At 55.8% G+C, this 26,902-nt stretch overlaps 1 protein-coding gene and 2 long non-coding RNA genes across 9 annotated transcripts; 1 reads left to right on the top strand and 2 right to left on the bottom strand.

Annotated features, from left to right (window-relative positions):
* Positions 1–464: 464 nt before the first annotated feature.
* On the top strand, positions 465–22,903 carry LOC112531365 (ribonuclease Y-like). Of its 7 annotated transcripts, none has more exons than XM_040656727.2 (8): positions 465–586; positions 748–804; positions 946–1,002; positions 1,142–1,201; positions 1,303–1,367; positions 12,714–12,789; positions 22,058–22,104; positions 22,283–22,903. In XM_040656727.2, the coding sequence occupies exons 1-8, from the start codon at positions 515–517 to the stop codon at positions 22,482–22,484; spliced, it is 636 nt and encodes a 211-aa protein (XP_040512661.1). In that variant the 5' UTR covers positions 465–514; the 3' UTR covers positions 22,485–22,903. The 7 variants fall into 7 exon arrangements, with proteins under 7 accessions (XP_040512661.1, XP_040512660.1, XP_040512665.1 ...); XM_040656726.2 differs by lacking the exons at positions 12,714–12,789; positions 22,058–22,104; positions 22,283–22,903 and adding exons at positions 1,564–1,639; positions 1,818–1,864; positions 2,043–2,660; XM_040656731.2 differs by lacking the exons at positions 22,058–22,104; positions 22,283–22,903 and adding an exon at positions 12,962–13,528.
* LOC124417567 lies at positions 8,979–10,988 on the bottom strand. The gene is made up of 2 exons (XR_006932558.1): positions 10,887–10,988; positions 8,979–9,034 (listed from the first exon to the last, which is right to left on the bottom strand). It is a non-coding gene; the product is annotated as an uncharacterized LOC124417567 (long non-coding RNA).
* Positions 22,904–23,019: 116 nt separating the features above from the next.
* On the bottom strand, positions 23,020–25,032 carry LOC121108681. Its single transcript, XR_005843349.2, has 2 exons — positions 24,905–25,032; positions 23,020–24,265 (listed from the first exon to the last, which is right to left on the bottom strand). It is a non-coding gene; the product is annotated as an uncharacterized LOC121108681 (long non-coding RNA).
* Between the last annotated feature and the right edge of the window lie 1,870 nt (positions 25,033–26,902).

Consider the following 26,902-nt stretch of genomic DNA (forward strand, 5'->3'; position numbering starts at 1 on the left):
CAGCTGAGTGACGTCCTGGCAGATAGAACAAACCAGGTGTGAGCACTGTCTTTCCAAAGTTACACTGAAGCCGTTGGAGGAAAGGTCGGACCTCAGGCCTTCCCGCGGCACCAACTACTGACGGCGGATTTGCTCACAGATCCTTCACAGCTGTTTCAAAGAACCATTCTGTGATTCTATGATCTTCCAGGACCGTTCCAACCCACACCATCCTGTGGTTCTATCATCTTCCAGGACTCTTCCAACACAAACCATTCTATGGTTCTGTGATCACTAAGGAACCTCCCAAGCCACGCCGTCCTGCAGTTCTATGATCTTCCAGGACCCTTCCAACACGGACCATCCTATGGTTCTATGATCTTCCAGGACCCTCCTGTGCGGGTGATGTCACAATGATGTGATGACCTCACAGAGGCCCTGGGGTGGGGCAGGGGCAGTGGGTCAGCGCTGAACCTGCCTGCCTCATTTTGCGGTTGGTTCTGGTCCAGCGAGGAGCTGTGCGAGTGGTGCAGCAATGCGGGCCCAGTTTGCCAGCGGGACATTAACAGATCTGCAGCGTGTGAATCTGCTGGAGGAGCTGCTGCAGGTGAGCTCTGGGTGCACAGACACAGAAGGGCCGGCGGGGTGAGCTGCCGGCTGGAGGGCACCCTGCCCATGGCATGGCAGCAGAGGGCCGGGCACCTCCGGCGGGATGCAAAGCTGTTGGCAGCACCTCGGTGCCAACGCCGCTCCTCTCCCCTCCCACAGGCTCATGAGCGCGCCGTGGAGAAGCGCAAGGCTGAGGCCAGGGAATCCTTGATGAAGGTGAGCAGATGTCCCCTCGTGTGGGTCTGCAGCTCCTCCATGGAGGAGGCAGGAGGGGAGTGTGGCATGGAGCTGCTGTCAGATGGAGCTTCGTGAGAGCGTCGGTGCCCTGATGGCCGCTCCCCTTCCCCTTTCCTGCAGGATGCCCAGCAAATACGGGCAGAAAGAACAGCTGCCAGGAAGGAGGATCTGGAGCAGGTAGGGTGGAGCGGGGGCTCGTCCTCAGAGCTCAGCGTCCTCACAGCTCTGGCTCTGCGGGAGGACCTCGGTCCCCAGTCCCTCGGGTCCATGGGGCCCAGCGCAGCCGCCCCACATGGTACAGCCATTGTCTTTGCAGGAGAAGCAGTTCATTGCCCAGCTGGAAGATCAGCTGCAGGCTGAGACAGAGGAGATCGAGGTAGCGTGGAGGGGCGAGGGGATGGGGGCTGCCTGACCCCAGGTGGGGACCTGGAGGGCAACTGCAGCAGGGCACTGGGCACTCACGCTTTTGTCTGCCAGGTGCTGCGCCAGGAAAGACAGCGCCTGCAAGAGGAGCGGGAGGAGCTGGAGCTGGAGGGTGCCTGGTGAGTGGGACTGGGCCTCTGCAGCACCCGGGGCAGCAACGGGACTGCAGTGCTGCTGGGCTTGGGGCTTGGGTTTCAGTTGGGCACATGGTGTGACAGAGCAGCCCGACCCCAGCCCGGGGGTGGGCACGCACTGCTGGGGAGCCCGCGTGCTGACAGAGGCCGGCACCCTCCAAGCAGGCCTTGTTCCCTACAGGCAGCAGCATCAGCTGGAGCTGGAGGCAGCCCACGTGCCTGGGGCTGTGCTGCCGGAGCTGGTGGAGGCAGAGCTGGTAAGGGGCAGAGCCCAGCGCACCCTCACCCCTGTCCGACAAGGGTGTCTCCTCGGGGACAGGGCTCCCTGCAGCGCTGCAGCTGTGCTGCTGCGCTGCCGGGCTGCCACTGTCCTGCACGAGCCCCGGCTGTGCAGCAGGGCCTGACCAGTGCCCCTGCCCCAGTCTTCACCTACAGGAGAAGGCTGAGCGGGCGAGGAGACGTGGGCTCGCCTTCTGGATGAAGTGAGTATCCCCTCATTGCCCTGTGCCCAGCCGGCAGCAGCCGGGCTCCCGGCAGTGGGCTGATGGCCTGGACCCCGCTGCAGCCGGCGCGGCTCCCGGGTGTCCCCTTTGGCGCTGTGTGGGGCTGTGCTGCCGTGGGGTCGGAACGCCTCATTCCTGGCCCTCTTTTGCCCCCCAGGATGATCTGCCTCATCTTTGTCAGCCTCCAGCTGCTGCTCGTTACCGTGTTGGGCTGTGCAGTGCTGTACGCCCAGAACTATGACCAGGAGCTGTTGTATCGGCTCCTGCTGCGAGTGCTGCCCCAGGCAATGTACGCTTCCCTGGCGTACTTTGCGAGCAGGAGCCTGCGTGTGGTCTGTGATGGGCTGCTGCCCATCTGACCGCCCCTCTCAGTCCCCCCTCCCAGCTCGGGGCTGCGCGGTGGGGCGCGGCGAGAGGGCTCTGTCCCCACGGAAGGGGCCTCTCCTGTGCTCCTGCCCCCAGGGGCGCAGAGGCACAGCTGTGGGGCAGTGCCAGCAGGCGGCTGAGTGCCACCACTTTGGACTTACAAATAAGTTGTACTGTCGTCGTGAGTCGTCAGCTGAACACCACCACCTCCGACGACCCATCAGGCTGAAGATCTGCACCTGACACCAGGACGTGGCTTCTTGGATTCTTTGAGTCTTCGTAGCACCCATTTCCTACAGCTGGTTACCTCGAAGGCTTATGAATTGTAATTAGCCCATTAGGCAACGTTACCTCCAATGGGCTGTTGTCAGTTGTTAAGAACGCTGTCAATAAATGGATGTGTACTATTCCTCTGAGTTTGGATGACTCCATTGCGGCAGTGACCCTTTGCTGACCAGGGGAGGCGCTGACTCGGGAGATGGAAAAAGAGACGTAGATTGATATGTATACGTCATAAAATATTTTACAAACGGGCAACAAACCCGAAAACGAGTGGGTCGTCGGACCTCGTTTTTGTGAAAGGAATGCATCAGCGTCTGGAAAAGACCAGCAAGGACTGATAGGGGTGAATAGAGACCAATAGGAATCAGTAGAAACCAATTGGAATGCACCCCTGTGTGCCCCGGGGCCAGTGCTGGCCACTCAGGGTGGGGCTGTGTCTTTAGACACAGCTTGAACTCCGTGGACTGGTTCCAGCCTGTCAGGCTGTGGCTTCAGGCCCTGGGGTCAGTGCTGGCCTCTCTAGCTGGGGCTGAGGCTTTAGGTCCCTGGGGGTGGCCAGGAGGGAGAGGGAGGGGATTGTCCCGCTCTACTCGGCTCTTGTGAGGCCCCATGTGGAGCACTGCGTCCAGGCCTGGGGCCCCCAGCACAGGAAGGACGTGGAGTTCTTGGAGCAGGTCCAGAGGAGGGCCACTAAGATGGCCAGAGGGCTGGAGCACCTCTCCTGTGAGGAAAAGGTTGAGGGAACTGGGCTTGTTCAGCTTGAGAAGAGAAGGCTCCGCAGAGACCTCATGGTGTCCTTCCTGTACTTGAAGGGAGCGTATAAACAGGAGGGGGAAGGGTTGTTTACGAAGGGTGGACAGTGATGGAACAAGGGGGAACGGTTGTAAACAGAGACAGGGGAGGTTTACGTTAGATATGAGGAGGAAGTTTTTCACCCAGGGGGTGATGACGCACTGGAACAGGTTGCCCAAGTAGGCTGTGGATGCCCCATCCCTGGAGGCATTCAAGGCCAGGCTGGATGTGGCTCTGGGCAGCCTGGTCTGGCGGTTGGCAACCCTGCCCACAGCAGGGGGTTGAAACTGGATGATCATTGTGGTCCTTTTCAACCCAGGCCATTCTATGATCCTCTGATATGATTCTAGGACTGCTTCCAGCCTTTTGGGCTGTGACTTCAGGCCCTTGGGCCGATGCCGGCCTTGCTGAGTGGGGCATCGGGCCCCAGGGCATGTGCTGGCCCTTTGGGCTGTAGCTTTAGGCCTCGGGGCTGATGCCAGCCTGTCAGGCTGTGGATGTGCCTTCAGGCCCCAGGGCCAGTTCTGGCCTCTTGGGCTGTGGCTTTAGGCCCCTGGCTGCCGGTGCCAGGCTCCCTGTCTGTGTTTGTGGCTTTAGGCCCTGGAGCTGGTGCCAGCCTCCCAGGCCGTGACTCTGGCTTTAAGCCCCTAGGCCAGTACCGGCCTGTCTGGCTCTGGCTGTGGCTTTAGGGCTCTCTGTCCCTGGTGCCGGCATCTCAGGCTGGGGATGAGGCTTCAGGCAGCGGCACGGTGCAGGCCCTCCTGCCTGTGGCTTCAGGCCCCGGGTCGGTTTAGGCATCTCGGGCTGTGGCTTCAGGCCCCGGGTCGGTTTAGGCATCTCGGGCTGTGGCTTCAGGCCCTGGGGCCGGTGCTGGCCTCTCTAGCAGTGGCTTCAGGCCCCAGGGAATGTGCTGGCCCTTTGGGCTGTGGCTGTAGGCTGCAGGGCCAGTGCTGCCCTATGTGGCTGTGGCTTTAGGCCCCAGGGCTGGTGCCAGACTCACTGGATGTGTCTGTGGCTTTAGGCCCTGGAGCTGGTGCTGGCCTCTCAATGCCATGAGTCTGGCTTTCTGCCCCCGGGCTGTGCTGGCCTCTCTGCCTCTGGCTGTGGCTGTAGGCCCAGGGCTGGTGCTGACCTCTCAGGCTGAGGATGAGTCTTCAGGATGCAGCGCCAGTGCAGGCCTGCCTGCCTGCGGCTTCAGGCCCCGGGGTCTGTTTAGGCATCTCTGGCTGTGGCTTTAGGCGCTGGGGTCGGTGCTGGCCTCTCTTGTGGTGGCTTTAGACCACAGGGACCTCATGCCTCTCAGGCTGAGGCTTTAGTCCCCGGGGGCTTTCGTCCCCGGGGCTGTGCTGGCCACTCAGGCGGTGCCTTTAGGCCCTAGAGCTTGTGCCGGCCTACAACAACGTGCAATTTAAAATCGCTCATGGAAGGAAATGAAAGCAAGAGAGCACTGAGCTCTTCTGTGTGTTTCTTGGATTGGGATAGAGAGAGGAGAGCGTGCTCAACCTCGTGTGGTTGCTTGTATCCAGCAACACCAGTCGCAGCTGAGAACATCGTCACATCTTTATTAGGCACTCCTCCGTCTGTCTCTTTTTGTCTCTGTTTTCTGGAATGCAGGCATTTCTCTTTGTGGCCCACAAACTCTTTGTGCCAGGATAACCAAGTATGAATTCTCACTGCTCTTTACCCTGCTCAAGAGAAGGTGGCTGTACTGTGAGGGCAGGTGGGGGCAGGGACGAGGGTCAGGAGCAAGGGCAGAGTGCTTTCTTTGTTACTCAATGGAAGGGCTGTGTTTTTCAGGTGGATTTGTCGTGGTGCTTCTTACAAGGACTGACTAACAGTGGGATGAGATGTGCCCTGAAGGGGGTGTGCTTGCCACGTTGGAAATAGGCAAATACAAATAATTTATCAGGACGGTATCTCTGATAAAGCAGATTCTATGCACAACTGCAATGGCAGGCCTCCTGCAAGCAGGAGAGCACACAGATAACAGCCTTCCACTTTTACTCCCTGTTATCGACGCTTACCTCTTTCTCCCCTCACTGGTTCCTCATTGGCTGAGTACTTCAGGTTCACAATCTTCCCGATGCTCAGCTAAACGTACTTCTTCGGATCAATTCCCCATTTTCAGTATCTAATGCAGAAACAACATTCCATTCCTACAATTCCCCCCTTTTCTTCTTCTTACATTGTTGATTTCTGCAATTCTTTTATATGGTACAATCTTACAGATATCATCTTTGCTGTCTTCATTCCCCATCTCCTCTCACACCATCATTTTATCCAAATGTGGTGGTGGCTCCCTTGCTGTTTGCTTCAGTAGTGCTGTCTCGATCAGTTGTTGAACCAGTCCCTTCACACACAGGATAACACAGCAACCGATGGCCATCAGTGCTCCTTCTAGTTAAATGCATCAGGGATTCCAAGGAGTGGAGAGCTAAAATCATCGGCTTGGCCACATACTGCACAATGACTGAGACTGGCACACTTTGCAAAGCTTTTTGGTTTTTTTTTTTTTACATAAGCATTTGCATCAAAAGCCGCACTTATCAAATTTCTCACTATTACAAGAGCCCATATTTACTGTCTTTGGATTTGCAGTTTTAAAGGTCCAGCTGACTTCGATTCCCATTGTGTTCAAGGAATCTTACTGACCCTAGTCTAATGCATCCACAGCGCTTGTTCTTTAACTTTGACAGCTGTGTGGGACGTTAGCAGCACCTGGAACAGACCTTCCCAGCTTGGTTCCAGGGGTGGGTCTGAAAGAGATCTAATATATACACATAATCTCTTTGTAAAATATGATTTATCAAGCTGTCAAGGCCTTGGCTCTTGTTCCTAGAACCAGTTTCTCTGTTTCCCAAAGCTATTTCTGCCCTGTTGGACAATCTTTACAATCAAGGGAGCTCCCTGGTTGGAGGATATTGTTGCACTAACCCCAAACCTTGGAATAATCTCCTGCAACAATACCTCGGCTACTTCTTTGGCTTTGCAGAGGGAATGCTTCTGGCCACCCTGGAAAGGTATTGGTTTGAACTAGCATATAACAAAACCCTCCTTTTTTCCTGGTAGTTCCAAACAAAAAACAATTTGCCATTGTTGCCCTGGAAGGTTCCCTTTCCTAATAGGCCCCACTTGTACCCTGTTCCTGGTACTAGATTGCGCAATTACTTTCTACTGTTTGTCCCCTCAGTATGTTTCAATAGGTTCCCTTAGAACCAACTTCCATAAAGTACTAAAGGGCACAACAGCGCGTCCATCTGGGTACGCACCCATCTGTCAGCTTGCTCTCTTCCCTTCTAAATCATTAATTAGATTCCCGTCCCCTCTAAAATGCTCCACAGGCTGACTCAGGTTCAGAGATTTGAAGTTTACCATCTGGAATTAAAGCCAGTTCTGCTATTTCTTTTCCTTCAACTGCCTGTTTTGCCACCTGATCCCTATCATATTTCCAGTTTCCTGGACAGTGTCACCTTTCTGATGTCCATCACAGTGTATAACAGCCACGCTCTTTGGTAGATATACACCGTGCTCAATTTGTTTTCCCTGTGTGTGAGCACTCCTTGCTCTTTCCAGATGGTACCATAAGTGTGTGCCACCCCAAATGCATATTTAGCATCTGTCCATACGTTTAAGGCTATTTTAGACCTCTTAGTGGAAGTCCCTACAGGTAACGGTTGTACTCTGATTACCTGCTCAGTAGCAGTTACTGCATATCCTGCCTTACGGTTCCTTTGTCTCACTAAACTGCTTCTGTCGATGAATGCAGGAATCCTCAGCATCATCTGGTAGTTCCTTCTTTAGGTCTGGCCCACTGGCACAGACAGTCTCCATGCAGTCACACAGTGCCGGCTCGAAGGTAGCTCTGCGTTGGTGTCCTGGGAGCCCAGCAAATTGCTTCCTTCCTTCTCTTTGATCAGTTGAGCTTTCTGTTGAGAAACTTGATAACCATCTAAGCCAAGAAATGCATCAAACTCACAGTCCACTGCACACAGTCCTCTGTGCTTACTGGGCACCCACATGCTGCAGTAAAGTTCCACCCTGGGATGGAGGAACCCATGTCTTGGGCTCACAAGCCGACTGGCTCTCACAAATCATTGGGCTGTTCTCACAACCCTGCGTAACACTGTCCAGGTTAACTGACGCTTTTCTCCCCATTCTGGGGGTCTCCTATTCAAAGGCAAATAACCTTAGGCTTCCTTTGGCCAAACCAGGCAGAAAAGGCATCCTTCAAATCCAGAAGGTAAACTCCACCTACTCCTTCCCTAACTTAGTTAATAAAGTGTATGGATTTGCCACTACAGACTGTATACATTCAACAATTCTATTCCTTGCCCTCAAATCTTGTACTAAACTATAGCACTTGCTCTCCAATTTTTCATCAGCAAGATTGGAGTACTGTATTTGGATTCACATTCAATTAGTAATCCAAAATCCAAAAGTTACCTAGTTTTTCTTTTATCCTTCTACAGTTGCATATCCTCAAAGGGCACTGCTTTACCCTGACTGAGCTAGCACTAGCTCTTGCTTTTAACTTAGGGCTGCAGTTTGTCTCTACCAGCCATCCCTGGTACCCACACTCCTAAGCATACTTTATTTAAGATTTCTGTAACTTCTGGGGGTACAACATTGTTTTTCCCAGTTTGTATTAAAGCCAGACTTACAATTTTCCATCAGTTAATCTTGTTTGACCCTTAGCTCCAGTTTTATTGAATCTAATCTCTGCATCCATTTGTTCTAATAAGTCTTGCCAGGGTAACGGTTTTGGAGAACCTGGCATGTACAAGGATTTATGTATTCCTACTTATTTTCTCAGCCTATATTTAATTGATCCCAAAAGGTAAGCTTTTTCTTGTTGGGCACTAGCTCCTACTACTGTTACAAAAACCATCTCCGGGTGGTAAGAGGCACCCGTACCCACCAGAAAATAAACCTCTTTATCCTTCTCCCCTAGCTGTAGTTTAAACAGTGGATCTGCTACGGTAAACTTCCCAGGTTCCCATCATCCAGCTTCTGTGATCAGAGATGGTTCCCTCTCACTCAGCTTGATAGGATTTCTCCACCAGTGTCCCATTTCCCTGCAGTCTGTGGGGCAGAGCCCTCCCTGGGCTCTTCCACCCCCCCCCCTCCCCCCACCTCTTCCTGAAGGGACCTCTGGGTCCTATGGCCCTGCTCTATTGCAGCAACAGTAGCAGCTGCTGTTGTTCTTCCCAATCTCCTCCCTATCTCTGTTCCTCAGTCAGTCTTCCATACCACTCATCTCTCTTCAATCCTGACATCCCTGTTACACCTTGCTCACCTCTGCCTTCCTCAGCCTTGTCTTTCCCAAACCTTTTTCACTTTCCAAACTCTCATCGTTACATGAACTACTAACATCATATTTCAGCATCATCTAGCACTGGGATTTCGGGTTTCCTAGATCTCTGCAGATGAAGGCTATTCTCATTTCCAGTGCCCCGTCCTCTCCACCCCCCCTTCACAAATAGCACTGTTTACAGCAGCAGTCTCCGGCCCTGGCTCCCCTTCTCATTCCAAGTTCTGCTCATGGGGGTCCCTTCAAAACCCACGAATCAAACACCCTCCAGTTCCCACAAACACCCAATACTTGGTCTCATGATTAGAATACTCACTTAGAAAAACTGGTCCCGCAACTTCATATCTCTTCCCAGTTTCTCATTTGATGTTCCCTCTGTCTCACCCACAACGTCTCTCCTGTGAGCCAAAATACAACCCAGGGAGTCATTTCTGGTATCTTCTTAGACACCCCTTGTCCCATAACAGCTTCTTAATAATACTTTCACACCACAAACAGTTAACAGTCACAAAGACAGTGACAATAACCAGGACAGTTTATCCTCAGGATCCTTCCTCTCTCCACCTCCCCACAGGACCCGACCTTTCTTCTGTACTCCTTTCCCACTCTTGCACAGCTGCCCACCGAATTGCACCTCCTTCTTCTCCAGTAAACAACATACCCATGAGAAACATCATTGCCATCCCTGAGAGGAAATTAGGCTCCACAAATTGATCTAACTGTTCTGCTCCTCTTACAGGATCCTCAGTTAAGGAATTCATTTCCTTTTGGAAATTCCTAACCTCTCTGCTAGTCAAAAGGGGGAGACCCCCTGGACACCCCAAGACCCCTCCAAGACATCACCAGACCCTTCTGGATTAATCCAATGACCCTCTAGATCCACTTGGGGACACCCTGGCCACCCCCAAGACCCTTCTGGGACACCTCTAGTTCCTTCTGGATGACTCCAGTGCTGGACAGGGGGGTTGCGGGGGGGAAGAAAAGGGTTAGTGGGGCTTCTATGGGGTGGAAGGAAAGTCGGGGTGGAGAGGAGGGTTGCGGGGAATCTAGGAGGGAAGGTGTGAATGGGACTTCTGTGGGGTGGAAAGGGGGTCTGGAGGTGGAGGGAGGCGTGAAAGGGAGAAACTGAGGGGTTCTGGGGGGCTTCTATGGGGTGGAAAAGAGGTCTGGGGGCAAAGAGAGGGAGTTGTGGGGTGGAAAAAGAGGGGAAAGAGGCTTCTGTGGGTACAACGGGGGACTGGGGGTGGTGTGGAGCATTGTGGAGGGGAACTTAGGGAGTTGGGGGGGGGGGGGGCAATGGGGCTTCTGAAGGGCAGAAAGGGGAGTCTGGGAGCGGACAGGGGGGTTGTGTCTGGGGAAAAAAGGGTGAGTGGGGTCTCTATTCAGAGGAAAAGGGGCCTGGGGGTGGAGAGGGGGTGGCAGGGGGAAGCTGGGGGGTTGTGAGGGGCTTCTATGGGGTGGAAAGGGGGTCTGGGGGAGATCTTGGGGGGTTTTGGAGCGGGAAGGGAGGAATGGGGTCTCTAAGGTGTTGAAAGAGTGTCTGAAGTGGGAAAGGGGTGAACAGAGTCTCTAAGAGGCAGAAAGAGCATCTGGGGGAGGAGTGAGGGGTGGGACAGGAGAGTCAGAGGTTGTGGGGGGATTCTATTGGACAGAAAGGGGGTCTGGCTGGAGGGGACTGGGGGTCAAAATGGGGGAATGGACACCAGGGGACAGGGAGGTGGGCACGGGGTGGGGGGGGAGGGAGAGGGGGAGGTACAGGGGACTTTGGGAGTCAGAAAAAAGGGGTCAGGAGGTGGGGGGGAAGGGAGGACAGGAGGCCCTGTGGAGTAAAAGAGAGGGGAGTGGGGGGGTGGGGCGGGGGACAGGGGACACCAGAGATCAGAATAGTGGACTAGGGAGGGAACGGGGGGAGGGGAGGGGACGGACCCTGGGGATCAGAATGGGAAATGGGTGGACACGGAGGGAAGGCACTGAGGGGAAGGGGGGAAAAGGACTCAAGTGGTCAGAATGAGGGAACTAGAGGATGGGGACTGGGTGTAAACCTAGGGGACAGACGAAGGCCCTGGGGGGCCGCTGTGGGCGGCCCATGGCGGGGGGGGAGGGGGGACACAGGGCACCTCTTGCCCCCGGGCAGAGGCCCTGAGGACCACAAAGGCCCCACGGGGCCAACACAGAGCGAGCGGCACGCGGCCCCCCACCCTCTTAACCCCGGCACATGAACCGACCCCCCCCCCCACCCCGAACACCCACCTGTAGAAGCTGAGGCGGCGCCCGGAGCCGCCCCGCGGCGTTGGAGCACTGCGGAGCACAGCAGGACAACCTCGAGGCCGCCGCCTCACCCGGGCGCAAGGCGATGACGTCACAGCGTGGGACGACGCGCCATGGCAGCATCCAAAGGGGACAGCCGCTGAAGCGCGGTTGTTATGGATACACAGCCACGCGTGCGCCGTCGTCACGCGGACGGCTGTACGCCGTGCCATGAATGAGGGCGCGCCGTCGCCGTCGCAACGCAGCTGAGTGACGTCCTGGCAGATAGAACAAACCAGGTGTGAGCACTGTCTTTCCAAAGTTACACTGAAGCCGTTGGAGGAAAGGTCGGACCTCAGGCCTTCCCGCGGCACCAACTACTGACGGCGGATTTGCTCACAGATCCTTCACAGCTGTTTCAAAGAACCATTCTGTGATTCTATGATCACTAAGTAATCTCCCAACCCACACCATCCTGTGGTTCTATCATCTTCCAGGACTCTTCCAACACAAACCATTCTATGGTTCTGTGATCACTAAGGAACCTCCCAAGCCACGCCGTCCTGCAGTTCTATGATCTTCCAGGACCCTCCTGTGCGGGTGATGTCACCATGATGTGATGACCTCACAGAGGCCCTGGGGTGGGGCAGGGGCAGTGGGTCAGCGCGGAACCTGCTGGCCCCATTCTGCGGTTGGTTCTGGTCCAGCGAGGAGCTGTGCGAGTGGTGCAGTAATGCGGGATCAGTTTGGCAGCGGAATAATAGCACAGCAGCGTGTGAAGCTGGTGCAGAAGTTGCTGCAGGTGAGCTCTGGGTGCACAGACACAGAAGGGCCGGCGGGGCGAGCTGCAGGCTGGAGGGCACCCTGCCCATGGCATGGCAGCAGAGGGCCGGTGGGATGCAGAGCACCTCGGTGCCAATGCCTCTCCTCTCCCCTCCCACAGGCTCAGGAGTGGGCCGATGAGAAGCGCAAGGCCAAGGCCAGGAGATCCTTGCTGAAGGTGAGCACTTGCAGCGGCATGGGGCTGGTGTGTGTGTGCAGGCACAGCAGTACTGCTGTGGGGCGTGTGGTTAGAGAAGTCCCCTCGTGTGGGTCTGCAGCTCCAGCTCTGTGGGTGCTAGCTGCCGTGATGGAGGAGGCAGGAGGGGATGGCGGCATGGAGCTGGAATCAGATGAACCTCCGTGGGAGTGCTGCTGCCCTGATGGCTGCTCCTCTTCTTCTTTCCCACAGGATGCCCAGAAATTACGGGCAGAAAGAACAGCTGCCAGGAAAGAGAAGCTGAAGCAGGTAGGATGGAGCGCGGGCTCGTCCTCAGAGCTCAGCGCCCTCACAGCTTTGGCTCTGTGGGAGGACCTCGGTCCCCGTCCCTCGGGTCCATGGGGCCCAGCTCAGCCGCCCCACATGGCACACCCTTTGTCTTTGCAGGAGAAGCATCTCGTTGCCCAGCTGGAAGAGCAGCTGCAGGCTGAGACAGAGGCGATCGAGGTAGTGTGGAGGGGTGAGGGGATGGGGGCTGCCCGCCCCCGCGTGGGGACCTGGAGGACGTCTGCAGCGGGCACGGGCACTCACGCTTTTGTCTGCCAGGTGCTGCGCCTGCAAGAGGAGCGGGAGAAGCTGGAGCTGGAGGGTGCCTGGTGAGTGGGAATGGGCCTCTGCAGCACCCGGGGCAGCAACGGGACTGCAGTGCTGCTGGGCTTGGGGCTCGGGTTCTGTTCAGCATATGGTGTGACAGAGCAGCCCGACCCCAGCCCGGGGGTGGGCACGCACTGCTGGGGAGCCCGCGTGCTGACAGAGGCCGGCACCCTCCAAGCAGGCCTTGTTCCCTACAGGCAGCAGCATCAGCTGGAGCTGGAGGCAGCCCACGTGCCTGGGGCTGTGCTGCCGGAGCTGGTGGAGGCAGAGCTGGTAAGGGGCAGAGCCCAGCGCACCCTCACCCCATCCGACAAGGGTGTCCCCAGGGACAGGGCTCCCTGCAGCACTGCAGCTGTGCTGCTGCGCTGCCGGGCTGCCACTGTCCTGCACGAGCCCCGGCTGTGCAGCAGGGCCTGACCAGCGCCCCTGCCCCGTCTACCTACAGGAGAAGAAGGAGCGGGCGAGGAGACGTGGGCTCGCCTTCTGGATGAAGTGAGTGTCCCCTCATTGCCCTGTGCCCAGCCGGCAGCAGCCGGGCTCCCGGCAGTGGGCTGATGGCCAGGACCCCGCTGCAGCCGGCACGGCTCCCGGGTGTCCCCTTTGGCGCTGTGTGGGGCTGTGCTACCGTGGGGTTGGGACGCCTCATTCCTGGCCCTCTTTTGCCCCCCAGAATGATCTGCCTCATCTTTGTCAGCCTCCAGCTGCTGCTCGTTACCGTGTTGGGCTGTGCAGTGCTGTACGCCCAGCACTATGACCAGGAGCTGTTGTATCGGCTCCTGCTGCGAGTGCTGCCCCAGGCAATGTACGCTTCCCTGGCGTACTTTGCGAGCAGGAGCCTGCGTGTGGTCTGTGATGGGCTGCTGCCCATCTGACCGCCCCTCTCAGTCCCCCCTCCCAGCTCGGGGCTGCGTGGTGGGGCGCGGGGAGAGGGCTCTGTCCCCACGGAAGGGGCCTCTCCTGTGCTCCTGCCCCCAGGGGCGCACAGGCACAGCTGTGGGGCAGTGCCAGCAGGCGGCTGAGTGCCACCACTTTGGACTTACAAATAAGTTTGTACTGTTGTCGTGAGTCGTCGGCTGAACACCACCACCTCCGACGACCCATCAGACTGAAGATCTGCACCTGACACCAGGACGTGGCTTCTTGGATTCTTTGAGTCTTCGTAGCAGCCATTTCCTACAGCTGGTTACCTGTAAGGCTTATGAATTGTAATTAGCTCATTAGGCAATGTTACCTCCAATGGGCTGTTGTCAGTTGTTAAGAACGCTCTCAATAAATGGATGTGTATTAATCCTCTGAGTTTGGATGGCTCCATTGCGGCAGTGACCCTTTGCTGACCAGGGGAGACGCGACTCAGGAGATGGAAAAAGATTCACCCCCTCAAAACGCACTGAGTGGGACGAGACATAGATTGATATGTATACGTCATAAAATATTTTACAAACGGGAACAAACCCGAAAACGAGTGGGACATCAGACCTCGTTTTTGTGAAAGGAATGCGTCAGCGTCCAGAAAAGACCAGCAAGGACTGATGGGGGTGAATAGAGACCAATAGGAATCAGTAGAAACCAATTGGAATGCACCCCTGTGTGCCCCGGGGCCAGTGCTGGCCTCTCAGGGTTGGGCTGTGTCTTTAGACACAGCTTGAACTCCGTGGACTGGTTCCAGCCTGTCAGGCTGTGGCTTCAGGCCCTGGGGTCAGTGCTGGCCTCTCTAGCTGGGGCTGAGGCTTTAGGTCCCTGGGGGTGGCCAGGAGGGAGAGGGAGGGGATTGTCCCCCTCTACTCGGCTCTTCCTGTGAGGGCCCATGTGCAGCACTGTGTCCAGGCCTGGGGCCCCCAGTAGAAAAAAGACGCAGAGCTCTTTGAACGGGCCCAGACGAGGGCCATTAAGATGGCCAGAGGGCTGGAGCACCTCTCCTGTGAGGAAAGGTTGAGGGAACTGGGCTTGTTCAGCTTGGAGAAGAGAAGTCTCCAGGGAGACCTCATGGTGTCCTGCCTGTACTTGAAGGGAGTGTATAAACAGGAGGGAGAACAGCTGTTTAGGAGGGTGGATGGTCATGGAACAGGGGGGAATGGTTTTAAACTGAAACAGGGGAGGTGTAGTTTAGATATGAGGAGGAAGTTTTTCACCCAGCGGGTGGTGATGCACTGGACCAGGTTGCCCAAGGAGGCTGTGGATGCCCCATCCCTGGAGGCATCCATTCAAGGCCAGGCTGGATGTGGCTCTGGGCAGCCTGGTCTGGCGGTTGGCGACCCTGCCCACAGCAGGGGGTTGAAACTGGATGATCATTGTGGTCCTTTTCAACCCAGGCCATTCTGTGTCTCACTCCATGACTTCTGTAAGCAGTTGGTGTCCATAGCTGCCGTCATGCACACCTGGTCAGTTTACATACAGCTGCCATATGCACTCCTAAGGGAGAAGCAGGAATGCATTTCTTGGTGTAGCTATGCTGTAGAGATTTAACAGAGACTTAAGAGTATTGGAGATGGCTCCATACGCTTTGTTATCAATGTTTATATAAAAAAATCAATACTTTATATTAATATTTAAAAATAAATGATCTGAAGCTCACCTCTCTCTTCTGGCCGTGTTGTTTGTTTGTGTTCTCTCACCCAGCACTCTACAGTGTTACTGAGGCTTCTGTAAGCATCAGAAGTGTCTGTAATACTGTTCAGCTTTCCTTGTGCTGTCCTATGTGCAGATCTTGAGAGCTGTGCTGAGGATGCCCCCTGAGCAGGGACAGCACAGAGCCTTTTCCGTGTGTCAGCACTGCCTTTTTTCACATGTCTTAAACCTCCCTTCTTTTCCTCCCTGCCCCTGGCCCTGGTGCTGGGCATTCTTCAGCAGCAGTAGATTTCTCATCTCTCTCTATAAATGACTCACTGATGGTACAATGATGAGCCCATTTGGTGTTCTTCTATGCTGAGATTTATTTTTCTTAATGTATTCTTTCTTTTTTCTGTTGTTTCCTTTTTATCCATGGTTATCATGCTGATCCATTCACATTTGGACTCCTTCTGTTGAGGCTTCATCCCGCTCTTTCTCCTGGAGCCCACGTGCAGTGTGGGTCAGAGCTACCTCTCACACTTGTGTGTCCTGTCTCTGTATGTGCAGGCAAATAAGGGATCTGCAGTCTTCGCTGCAGCAGCTGGGATGTAATAACACAGGGAAGGGAGGCTGGAGAGGGATTGCTGTCATCTCCGGGCATACCTGTGCACTGCAACTGCAATGCTCCACTGTCATTCCAATCATTTTGCAGGCTCCCAGGGAGGGGTCTTAGCTGCTCCCATCCCTGTCCACCTGGGTCTGCTTCCCACCCTGACCAGTACAGCCAGCACAGAGTCACCAGGAATGGCCCAGAGATCGCAGGAGGGATGGGGACTGATGGGAGTTGATCTAGGCAAGGTATTTCCCTGCAGGTGCTAGCATGACCAGAAGCCCTGTGAGCCTGTGGCCATTCTTCAGCCTCTGTCCCCAGCACGTGTCCTTGAGACAGCCTCCCACCCTGCGTGCTGGCCGTTACCCAAAGAAAACCCTTGTGCAAGCTGATGTGTGCTGGGGGCAGCTTGGGCAGCAGAACAAGCCCTCAACTGGGTCCTGTCGGTGGGCACACTGGGGAAGGAAGCAGGCAGAGATGGTGGGGCCCTGCAGACCATGCCCATGGGGCACTGAGCAGGGCGATGTTACTGAACACATAACAGCTGTGCACACAGCTGAGCTGCCTTCACCTGTGCTCCCAGGGCTGACCGGGTCCTTTCCCCGGGTGCTCAGTCAGTGGCTCAGGTTGGGACTCCACAGTTACCATGCAGGTGGTAAAATGGAAAGTCACATGAACCGTCTTTTCTGCTCATTGGTGCAGAACGTAGACAAGTGGTCCTGGGGTATATTTGCACTGAATGGTGCCAGTGGAGATGGAAATTCATGTTCTGTGAACTTCTCGCATGCTGTGACCTGAGCAACGCTTTCAAGGCCAGTAGTAAAAAGATCGGTTTCTTCTGTCCTGAATTTTCTTGAATTCCCCTCTCATTCAGCATTGTTCCATTCAGAATGCAATTATTTTATCTGTAGATGAAGATGTATGTGGAGACTTTGTGGTCGTTGCCATTTTCTCTAAAAGATGAACATCATTGTTCCACAGTAACCAGGGCCAAATGTTCTCCACGTAGAACATGGTGGGGTTCCAAACAGACTTGCTCTGTGATGTCTTTCCTTAGCGAACCTTGAATGTGAACAGTACGTAAAGCAGTGCTATGTACTGGGGTGTTGTGAGGGGAACGGACCCTTTTGTCCTAAATAGCACTACTTAATCAATCAAGTGCTCTCTGTTACTTTTTGTACTGCGTGTGTTTTCCAGGCAGCATTTCACAGTGTACAGACTCGTGTGTGTTAATTTGCATGAGTGATTCATCCACAGTGTAACTGGGGAGGTGAAAGTCAGGGCGCGAAAGTGAACTTGATTCACTGTCTCTCCGGAATTGCTTTAAGGTGTTTTAAGATGTGATTTATTTGTGAGGTACAAAGTGCTCTCTGGGGCCTCTCCCAAAAATGGTCTGGCTAGCAGTTACAGGTGATCTGAATGTGTTTTCAATTCTGTGCAGCTTTTCTTAGATGCCTGTTTCTGCCCTGGTGTCCTTGGCAGAAGCTCTGGAGGTTGGCTACAGCAAATGCAAGGATCCTTCTCGCCACCTAATGCGTGCTGCAGGTGTGACACAGGCAGTCCACTGCCTCCTCTTCAAGACAGGTGCAGCGGTCAGTCCAGGAGTTGGCATCCTTAATACACAGTGGGATTACAGTCATCTTTGTTCAGTAAGGAGGTTCTCATTATCCACAGTAGAGCCCATTTGTAGTGCGGAAAAGTGCATCGGGAATGAGTGTGCTAATGAAAGTGGAGATTTGGGATTCTTTAGAAGAATGTGGGTGAAGATGGCTTTTAACTGATCTGAGAGAGGATCAGTGAAAAACGCAAGCTCCGTTCTTCCTTGTGCTACAGATCTCCTGGGTCTGTTCTGTTGGGATTTCACTTCCCTTGATGTGAAGGTGCAGATTGTCCAAGCTTTCTTCGTCGAAAGTTCATTCCAATTATCTGGGGATGACAGGAGCCATCTTCTTCTGGACATGCTGATTTGCAGGCAATTTCCATAGCAGAGTGGGGACAATCAGATGCTCTCCTCGTACTTCTCTCTGCACGTGCTGTGCCAGTAAGGGTGGTGGTGCTTAAGGAGCCCTTTTCTGAGAATGGCTCACTTGTGCCATTTTGCTCGCCAGACAGAATGTCTGGCCTGGCACAGAGACCTGTGGAGTGTTCAGCCCCCTCTTCGTGTCATGCCGGGGCTCCCCTCACTGCAATATGGCCTGCGCTCCATCTTCTCTTTTCTAGGCTGAACAAACCAGGGCACCTCAGCTGCTCCTCCTACATCTTGTCCTCTCGACCCTTCTCCATCTTCGTAGTGCTGCACTGGACGTGTGTCCTCCTCATACTGTGACGCCCACATCAGTGCTGGCTACAGAAGACAGAGGGTGATAGTTCCAAAAAGTCATCTCCTACACATAAAGTCTTTGCTGCTTCATTCCAAGCATCATCACCGTGCAGTGCCTAATAGAACTTCTTCCCTGCTCAGCTGGCTGCCTTAGTGGGAGCCCTGATGGCAATGATGTGATGACGGCAGGCTTAGTCTTGCTGTTCTCTGCTCACCAGGGTATGCTTTGGAAGAAAGCAGTTTGTTGGGTTTTTGTGGGGTTTGCAGCCCTAAAATAGGATGGAAAGTCCTGTTCCTTCACCTGGACTCTGGGAAAACATAGCTGGTAGCGGGAGGGGAGTTTTGTTGTCATGAAATTAGGATGGAGGAAGAACCACTTGTCCTGCTTTGAAATAGAGGTTGTGATAACGCGGAACAGGGAGACATGCCAGCAGGATGTGGGGCGCTGTTAAATCTTTGTAAATAATGCCAGGTGGCTTGGATATAACTGATATTTACTAACAAATAAGCTGATTAATCATATAACCATTTGTCAGCAATTAATGGAACAGTATAAAAGAAGAAAACAGAACACAATAAAGCGGACATCGGTAGCGTTCATATTGAGTGTATTGCTGTGTCTCATTCTTGGCCGCTACAGGTTTGTTTTTGTTTGTTTGTTTCTTGTTTGTTTTCATTTAATTCCTATGAGATGTATCTATGCCATATATATGCACATGTTTTGAACATTATCATTTGTAGTGCTGAGAATTTTTTTTAGAAAACAGTTGTACTCAATTCAGGGGGTGTAAATAAAGACGTTAAAGGAAGAGCCCTCTCTCCCAGTTAATGTACAGGCAGCTGATGCGACTGCCTCTGTCCTTAGCAGCTTGCTCAAAGGAACCCCACCAACCTTTGCAGTAGTGGGCTGCTGAGGGAAGCTGTCAGAACAGGAGCACTCTGTCCTCTTGCAGAGTACCGGGGTGCTTTTACAGCTGACTGACGGCTGCTTTGTTTGTGGCCACAGCTCCTGAGGAGTGACGCCGTGCTGAGAGCTGAGAGGAAAGAGGGGAACGTTGCGCCCCCTGGACGATGCTGAGAAATCGGGGACCTCGGGCAGGTGCTGGAGAGGAGTGGCAGGGTGGTGTCACGGCAGCTGAGCGCTACTTCTGGTAGCACAACGGACTGTGCCTCTGCTGAAGCGACTGCTGTCCCAGAGCGAGCAGTGACAGGAGACATGCGAGGTTGACAACAGGCTTCATCCCGTCCCTCTCCACTCTGATTCTCGGCCCAGCCCGCAAAGCAAACACTCACTTGTAGAAGCTGAGAATGGGGGAAGTGGAGGGGAGGGCCGGGGGGGAGAGCGTCAAGCTCGGGGTCAGACAAAGGGACTGGGGGGCTGCAGGCAATCCGTGGCGGGGGGGGACAGGGCACCTTCCGCCGCCGAGCAGAAGCCCTGAGCACAACAGAGGAGCTAACGCAGAGCAGCCCCCGCCCCAGTGCGCCCCCCCGAACACCCACTTGTGGAAGCTGAGGCGGCGCTCGGAAGCCCACGGCTGCCCCGCGGCGTTGGAGCAGTGCGGGGCACAGCCCGCCTTCCGCACGGCCGGCTTTTCTCCTCCTCGCGGCGCAGGATGATGACGTCACAGCGCCCACGGCTTCGCCCGCCTGCAACCAGGGAGGGCGCGCCGTTGCCATGGCAGCGCAGCCCACACGCACGGCCTCAAGCCTGAGTGGGCCTCGAGGGGCGGCGGGGGGCGAAGAAGACTTGCACGGGGGAACGGAGAGCCCTCAGGGATCCCCTGGGGAGGTGCGGGACGGGTTGAGGGGAGGGCAGAGCTCCGGGGATGGTGCCAGTGGGTGGGGCTGTGGGGTGGGAGATCCCCGCTCAGATGCAGCAAAACAGTGGCATCTGGGCAGAGCACAGAGATCAGGGAAAAACAACACGGGCATCTGCACAACGCGGGGAGATGTAAACGGAAAGAAAAGAAAGGAGGAGGGAAAAGAAACGAGAATCTCCATCCCCTGTTGGATGCAATGAACAGCACTGTGTGCTGGGCTGCTTTAAAAAAAGGGAGGCCAGCAGGGAGAGGGAGGGGATTGTCCTCCTCTCCTCAGCTCTTGTGAGGCCCCATCTGGAGCACTGCGTCCAGACCGGGGCCCCCAGCACAGGAAGGACGTGGAGCTCTTGGAGCGAGAGCAGAAGAGAGCCACTAAGATGGTCGGAGGGCTGGAGCAGCGCTCCTATGAGGAAAGGTTGAGGGAAGTGGGCTTGTTCAGCTTGGAGACAAAAAGGCTCCGGGGAGACCTAAACCAACACCGAATCCTTACCCAAACCCAAACCCCAACACAAAACCAACACCTAAGCCAAACCCCAACCGTAAACCAACACCTAACCCAAACCCTAACCTGAACCCAACATCTATACCAACACCTAATCCTAGACCTAACCCAACACCTAACCCTAACCCATCCCCTAACCCAATCCATAGCCCTAAGCCTAAGCCTAACCCTAAGCCAAGCCCTAGCCCTAGCCATAACCCTAACTCCAGCCCTAACCCCAATGATAAACTTAATGATAATCCTAACCCTAACACAAACCCTTCTTTCCGGAGCTGGGGAAACCGACTCCAGAAATCCCATCTGAGGGAACAGACGTCCTGGCAGATAGAACAAACCAGGTGTGAGCACTGTCTTTCCAAAGTTACACTGAAGCTGTTGGAGGAAAGGTCGGACCTCAGGCCTTCCCGCGGCACCAACTACTGACGGCGGATTTGCTCACAGATCCTTCACAGCTGTTTCAAAGAACCATTCTATGATTCTATGATCTTCCAGGACCCTTCCAACACAGAACATCCTATCGTTTTATGATCATGAAGAAACCACCCAAGCCACGTCATCGTGCGGTTCTATGATCTTCCAGGACCCTTCCAACACGGAACATCCTATGGTTTTATGATCTCCCAGGACCCTCCTATGGAAGTGCTGTCACAATGACGTGATGACCTCACCAGGGTGGGGCAGGGGCAGTGGGTCAGCGCTGAACCTGCTGGCCCCATTCTGCGGGTGGTGCAGGTCCTGCGAGGAGCTGTGCGAGTGGTGCAGTAATGCGGGCCCAGTTTGCCAGCGGAATAATAACGGCGCAGCGGCGTGTGAAGCTGGTGCAGGAGTTGCTGCAGGTGAGCTCTGGGTGCACAGACAAAGAAGGGACAGCGGGGCGAGCTGCAGGCTGGAGGGCACCCTGCCCATGGCATGGCAGCAGAGGGCCGGGTACGTCCGCTGGGATGCAGAGCACCTCGGTGCCAACGCCTCTCCTCTCCCCTCCCACAGGCTCAGGAGTGGGCCAAGGAGCAGCGCAAGGCCAAGGCCAGGAAATCCTTGCTGAAGGTGAGCAATTGCAGCGGCATGGGGCTGGTGTGTGTGTGCACATACTGCTGTGGGGCGTGTGGTTAGAGAAGTCCCCTCGTGTGGGTCTGCAGCTCCAGCTCTGTGGGTGCTAGCTGCCCTGATGGAGGAGGGAGGAGGGGATGGCGGCATGGAGCTGGAATCAGATGAAGCTCCGTGGGAGTGCCGGTGCCCTGATGGCCACTCCTCTTTTCCATTCCCGTAGTACGCTCAGCGAATACGGGAAGAAAGAACGGCTGCCAGGAAAGAGGAGCTGAAGCAGGTAGGGTGAAGCGGGGGCTCGTCCTCAGAGCTCAGTGTCCTCACAGCTCTGGCACTGCAGGAGGACCTCGGTCCCCATCCCTCGGGTCCATGGGGCCCAGCGCAGCCGCCCCACATGGCACATCGATTGTCTTGCAGGAAATGCAGCTCATTGCCCAGCTGGAAGAGCAGCTGCAGGCTGAGACAAAGGAGATCAAGGTAGTGTGCAGGGGCGAGGGGATCGGGGCTGCCTGCCCCCTGGTGGGGACCTGGAGGGCACCCAGCAGACCCTCACCCCATCTGACAAGGGTGTCCCTGGGGACAGGGCTCCCTGCAGCGCTGGGGCTGTGCTGCTGCGCTGCCGGGCTGCCACTGTCCTGCACGAGCCCTGGCTGTGTGGCAGGGCCTGACCAGCACCCCTGCCCCGTCTTCACCTACAGGAGAAGGCTGAGCGGGCGAGGAGACGTGGGCTCGCCTTCTGGATGAAGTGAGTATCCCCTCATTGCCCTGTGCCCAGCCAGCAGCAGCCGGGCTCCCGGCAGTGGGCTGATGGCCTGGAACCCGCTGCAGCCGGCGGGGCTCCCGGGTGTCCCCTTTGGCGCTGTGTGGGGCTGTGCTGCCGTGGGGTCGGAACGCCTCATTCCTGGCCCTCTTTTGCCCCCCAGGATGATCTGCCTCATCTTTGTCAGCCTCCAGCTGCTGCTCGTTACCGTGTTGGGCTCTGCAGTGCTGTACGCCCAGCACTATGACCAGGAGCTGTTGTATCGGCTCCTGCTGCGAGTGCTGCCCCAGGCAATGTACGCTTCCCTGGCGTACTTTGCGAGCAGGAGCCTGCGTGTGGTCTGTGATGGGCTGCTGCCCATCTGACCGCCCCACTCAGTCCCCCCTCCCAGCTCGGGGCTGCGCAGTGGTGGGGTGCAGGGAGAGAGCTCTGTCCCCACGGAAGGGGCCTCTCCTGTGCTCCTGCCCCCAGGGGCGCACAGGCACAGCTGTGGGGCAGTGCCGGCAGGCGGCTGAGTGCCACCACTTTGGACTTACAAATAAGTTGGTACTGTCGTCGTGAGTCGTCAGCTGAACACCACCACCTCCGACGACCCATCAGACTGAAGATCTGCACCTGACACCAGGACGTGGCTTCTTGGATTCTTTGAGTCTTCGTAGCAGCCATTTCCTTCAGCTGGTTACCTGTAAGGCTTATGAATTGTAATTAGCCCATTAGGCAATGTTACCTCCAGTGGGCTGTTGTCAGTTGTTAAGAATGCTGTCAATAAATGGATGTGTATTAATCCTCTGAGTTTGGATGACTCCATTGCGGCAGTGACCCTTTGTTGACCAGGGGAGGCGCGACTCAGGAGATGGAAAAAGATTCACCCCCTCAAAATGCACTGAGTGGGACGAGACATAGATTGATATGTATACGTCATAAAATATTTTACAAACGGGCAACAAAACCGAAAACGAGTGGGACATCAGACCTCGTTTTTGTGAAAGGAATGCGTCAGCGTCCAGAAAAGACCAGCAAGGACTGATGGGGGTGAATAGAGACCAATAGGAATCAGTAGAAACCAATTGGAATGCACCCCTGTGTGCCTCGAGGCCAGTGCTGGCCTCTCAGGGTGGGGCTGTGTCTTCAGACCCTGAGTCCTGTGCTGAGCTCTCTAACTGTGGTAGTGGCTTGAACTCCCCGGATTGGTTCCAGCCTGTCAGGCTGTGGCTTCAGGCCCTGGGGCCGGTGCTGGCCTCTCTAGCAGTGGCTTCAGGCCCCAGGGCACGTGCTGGCCCTTTGGGCTGTGGCTTTAGGCCCTGGAGCTGGTGCTGGCCTCTCGATGCCGTGACTCTGGCTTTAGGCCCAGGGCTGGTGCTGGCCTCTCAGGCTGGGGATGAGTCTTCAGGATGCAGCGCCAGTGCAGGCCTGCCTGCCTGTGGCTTCAGGCCCCGGGGTCTGTTTAGGCATCTCGGGCTGTGGCTTTAGGCGCTGGGGTCGGTGCTGGCCTCTCTTGTGATGGCTTTAGGTCACAGGGCCCTCATGCCTCTCTGGCTGAGGCTTTAGGCCCCGGGGCTGTGCTGGCCACTCAGGCGCTGCCTTTAGGCCCTAGAGCTTGTGCCGGCCTAGAACAAGGTGCATTTTAAAATTGGTCATGGAAGGAAATGAAAGCAAGAGAGCACTGAGCTCTTCTGTGTGTTTCCTGGATTGGGATGGAGACAGGAGAGCGTGCTCAGCCTCCCTCGTGTGGTTGCTTGTATCCAGCAACAGCAGCCGCAGCTGAGAACATCGTCACATCTTTATTAGGCGCTCCTCCGTCTGTCTCTTTTTGCCTCTGTTTTCTGGAATGCAGGGATTTCTCTTTGTGGCCCACAAACTCTTTGTGCCAGGATAACCAAGTATGAATTCTCACTGCTCTTTACCCTGCTCAAGAGAAGATGGCTGTACTGTGAGGGCAGGTGGGGGCAGGGACGAGGGTCAGGAGCAAGGGCAGAGTGCTTTCTTTGTTACTCAATGGAAGGGCTGTGCTTTCTGCAGGTGGATTTGCCATAGTGCTTCTTGACATGTGGAAATCAGACCCTCTAGCCGGGAAGGATATAGAGCAGGCCTGTGTTTCTTGGTGACGCGCGTACACCCTGGTGCAAGGGGGATCGCTCCACCTCACCTGCACACCGTCAGGAGAAATTGGGCTATAGATATCGGTCGAACTAATACATAATCAAGAGTTGACAGGAATTTGGAGACATATTCATTACAGTCCCGAGAGCCCATGAGCATGCAGTCCCTCCCCCCCTTGCGCGTGCATAGTAGGGCGTGATGATGAAGGCTCATAGTCTTCCTCGCTGCAAACTTCTGACCCCGAGGAGGGGGGCAGCCCCCGAACCGCTTTCAGCTTGCCCTGGACACATCCAATCACCTCCCTGCCAAATGTTTCCCAGCTGCTCTCCAGTCCTAATCTTTACGGCCTTCATCCTCCCTCTTATTCCAGACCTAGTGTCTGTGAAAGCGCTTGGAATGCAGGCTCCTCTTCTCACTCTTCAATACCCCTCCGATGGGACGCAGCACCACACAGCGCTGAGTCACACCGAGACACTGAGGAGTGAGTGAGCAGAGCGGAAGGAATGGCGAAAACGTGGGTCTGAGCGGGGGGACTGAGCGGCTCGAGGAGTGCTCGAAATCCCGTGGCAATGAAGAACGACACTCTCCCACACCCACACCCCCCCACGCGTCTCCCTGGGCGCCATCGGCCCGCCCGCACCCGGCCCGCGGACCGCCCCGCAGAGGGAACCGTCCCGGGCGGTACCTGGGCGGTATCCGGGGCCGCTCCCAGCGCCGTGCGATGCACCGCGGCTCCGTCGGGGCCGCCTCTCCTCACCGCCACCCCCCTTCACTTCACTTCACTTCCCTTCGCTTCACTTCACAGGCGGCCGCGGGGGCTGCGAGGGGCGATGCCCGCCGAGCCGAGCCGAGCCGAGCCGAGCCGAGCCGAGCCGAGCCGAGCCGAGCCGAGCCGAGCCGAGCCGAGCCGAGCCGAGCCGAGCCGAGCCGAGCCGAGCCGAGCCGAAGCCGAGCCGAGCCGAGCGTGGTCCTGAGAGAGAGCCGCGCCGGGAATGGGGCGCGCACGGCTGCTGTGATTGGCCGCGCTGCCAGCGGCGGCCGCTGATTGGCTGCGGCGGTGCCGGTGGAGGACGGTTGTGGAGGCCCGGCGGGTGTGATGGCGGGTGTGATGGCGTCCAGCCCGGCGTGGCCGCCGTTGCGCTTTGTGCCTTTCCGGCCTGGTCGTGTTGTGTGTGGGCGTTAAAGGCGCCCGAAGCGATTTGGCAGTGAGTGTCGATGTGCTGTTCTGGTAAGTGGTGGGCACAGTGGCAGCCAGCACGGCCGCGGGGCCAACAGATCACCCGTGTGGGCCCAGGCACGGCCTGCTGTGTGTCCCTCCCTCGTCCTCCATCCCTTCCGTGCCACCATCCATTCCTTCCCTTGTGCTCTTCTCCATCCCTCCTCCCCATGTCTCCCGACGGGCCCTGGCTTGTCCCGTGGCACCGTGGTCCCAGTGGTGTGAGCGAGGTCCCTTTGGTTGCCCCTCATGTCCCCAAGCTGGGCCGTGCCCCCTGTGTCCCTTCCTGCCGTAGGAACGCCCGCAGCAGCTGGCTGCTGTCCCCAGGCTGTGGTATTTTGCAGACAACAGCTTTTCCCTCCTCGAATTGTTTTACAGCCCCTTATGATCTCTTTTCTCAATGCTAACAGTTGTCACGAGCTCAGTCGTCTAAGAATTTGAGACTGGAGTTCACCTAAGGGGACTGGAGTGAACCTAATGAGGTTGAATGAGGCCCAGTGCAGGGTGCTGCACTTGGGTCGGGGCGGGTCCCAGGTACTTGGATAAACTGGGCGAAGAAGCCCTTGAGAGCAGCCGTGTGGAGAAGGACTTGGGGGTCCTGGTGGACGAGAAGCTGGACGTGAGCCAGCAGTGTGCGCTTGCCGCCCAGAAGGCCAACTGTGTTCTGGGCTGCATTACAAAAAGGGTGTCCAGCAGGGAGAGGGAGGGGATTGTCCCACTCTGCTCGGCTCTTGTGAGGCCCTATGTGAAGCACCGCGTCCAGGCCTGGAGCCCCCAGCACAGGAAGGACGTGGCGCTCTTGGAGCAGGTCCAGAGGAGGGCCACTAAGATGTCCAGAGGGCTGGAGCACCTCTCCTGTGAGGAAAGGTTGAGGGAACTGGGCTTGTTCAGCTTGGAGAAGAGAGGGCTCCGGGGAGACCTAAACCAACGCCTAACCCAAACCCTAACCCTAGCCCAACATCTAAACCAACACCTAATCCTAAACCTAAGGCAATCCCTAATCCTAAACCTAAGCCAACAGCTAACCCTAACCCATCCCCTAACCCAATCCATAGCCCTAAGCTTAAGCCTAACCCTAAGCCAAACCCTAGCCCTAACCATAGCCCTAACTCCAGCACTAACCGTAATGGTAAACTTAATGATAATCCTAACCCTAACACAAACCCTTCTTTCCGGAGCTGGGGAAACCGACTCCAGAAATGCCATCTGAGGGAACAGACATCCTGGCAGATAGAACAAACCAGGTGTGAGCACTGTCTTTCCAAAGTTACACTGAAGCCGTTGGAGGACAGGTCGGACCTCAGGCCTTCCCGCGGCACCAACTACTGACGGCGGATTTGCTCACAGATCCTTCACAGCTGTTTCAAAGAACCATTCTGTGATTCTATGATCTTCCAGGACCCTTCCAACCCACACCATCCTGTGGTTCTATCATCTTCCAGGACTCTTGCAACACAAACCATTCTA

This window comes from Gallus gallus (assembly GCF_016699485.2).
Source record: "Gallus gallus isolate bGalGal1 chromosome 32 unlocalized genomic scaffold, bGalGal1.mat.broiler.GRCg7b 32_unloc1, whole genome shotgun sequence".
In the NCBI taxonomy this organism is placed as follows: Eukaryota; Metazoa; Chordata; class Aves; order Galliformes; family Phasianidae; genus Gallus; species Gallus gallus.

Coding starts and splice junctions, on each gene's coding strand:
- LOC112531365 (XM_040656725.2), top strand. CDS start 20,974: ATGACCTCACCAGGGTGGGGCAGGGGCAGTGGGTCAGCGCTGAACCTG. Junction 21,360..21,582: donor CCAGGAAATCCTTGCTGAAG/GTGAGCAATTGC, acceptor CCATTCCCGTAG/TACGCTCAGCGAATACGGGA. Junction 22,105..22,282: donor GGGCTCGCCTTCTGGATGAA/GTGAGTATCCCC, acceptor TTTGCCCCCCAG/GATGATCTGCCTCATCTTTG.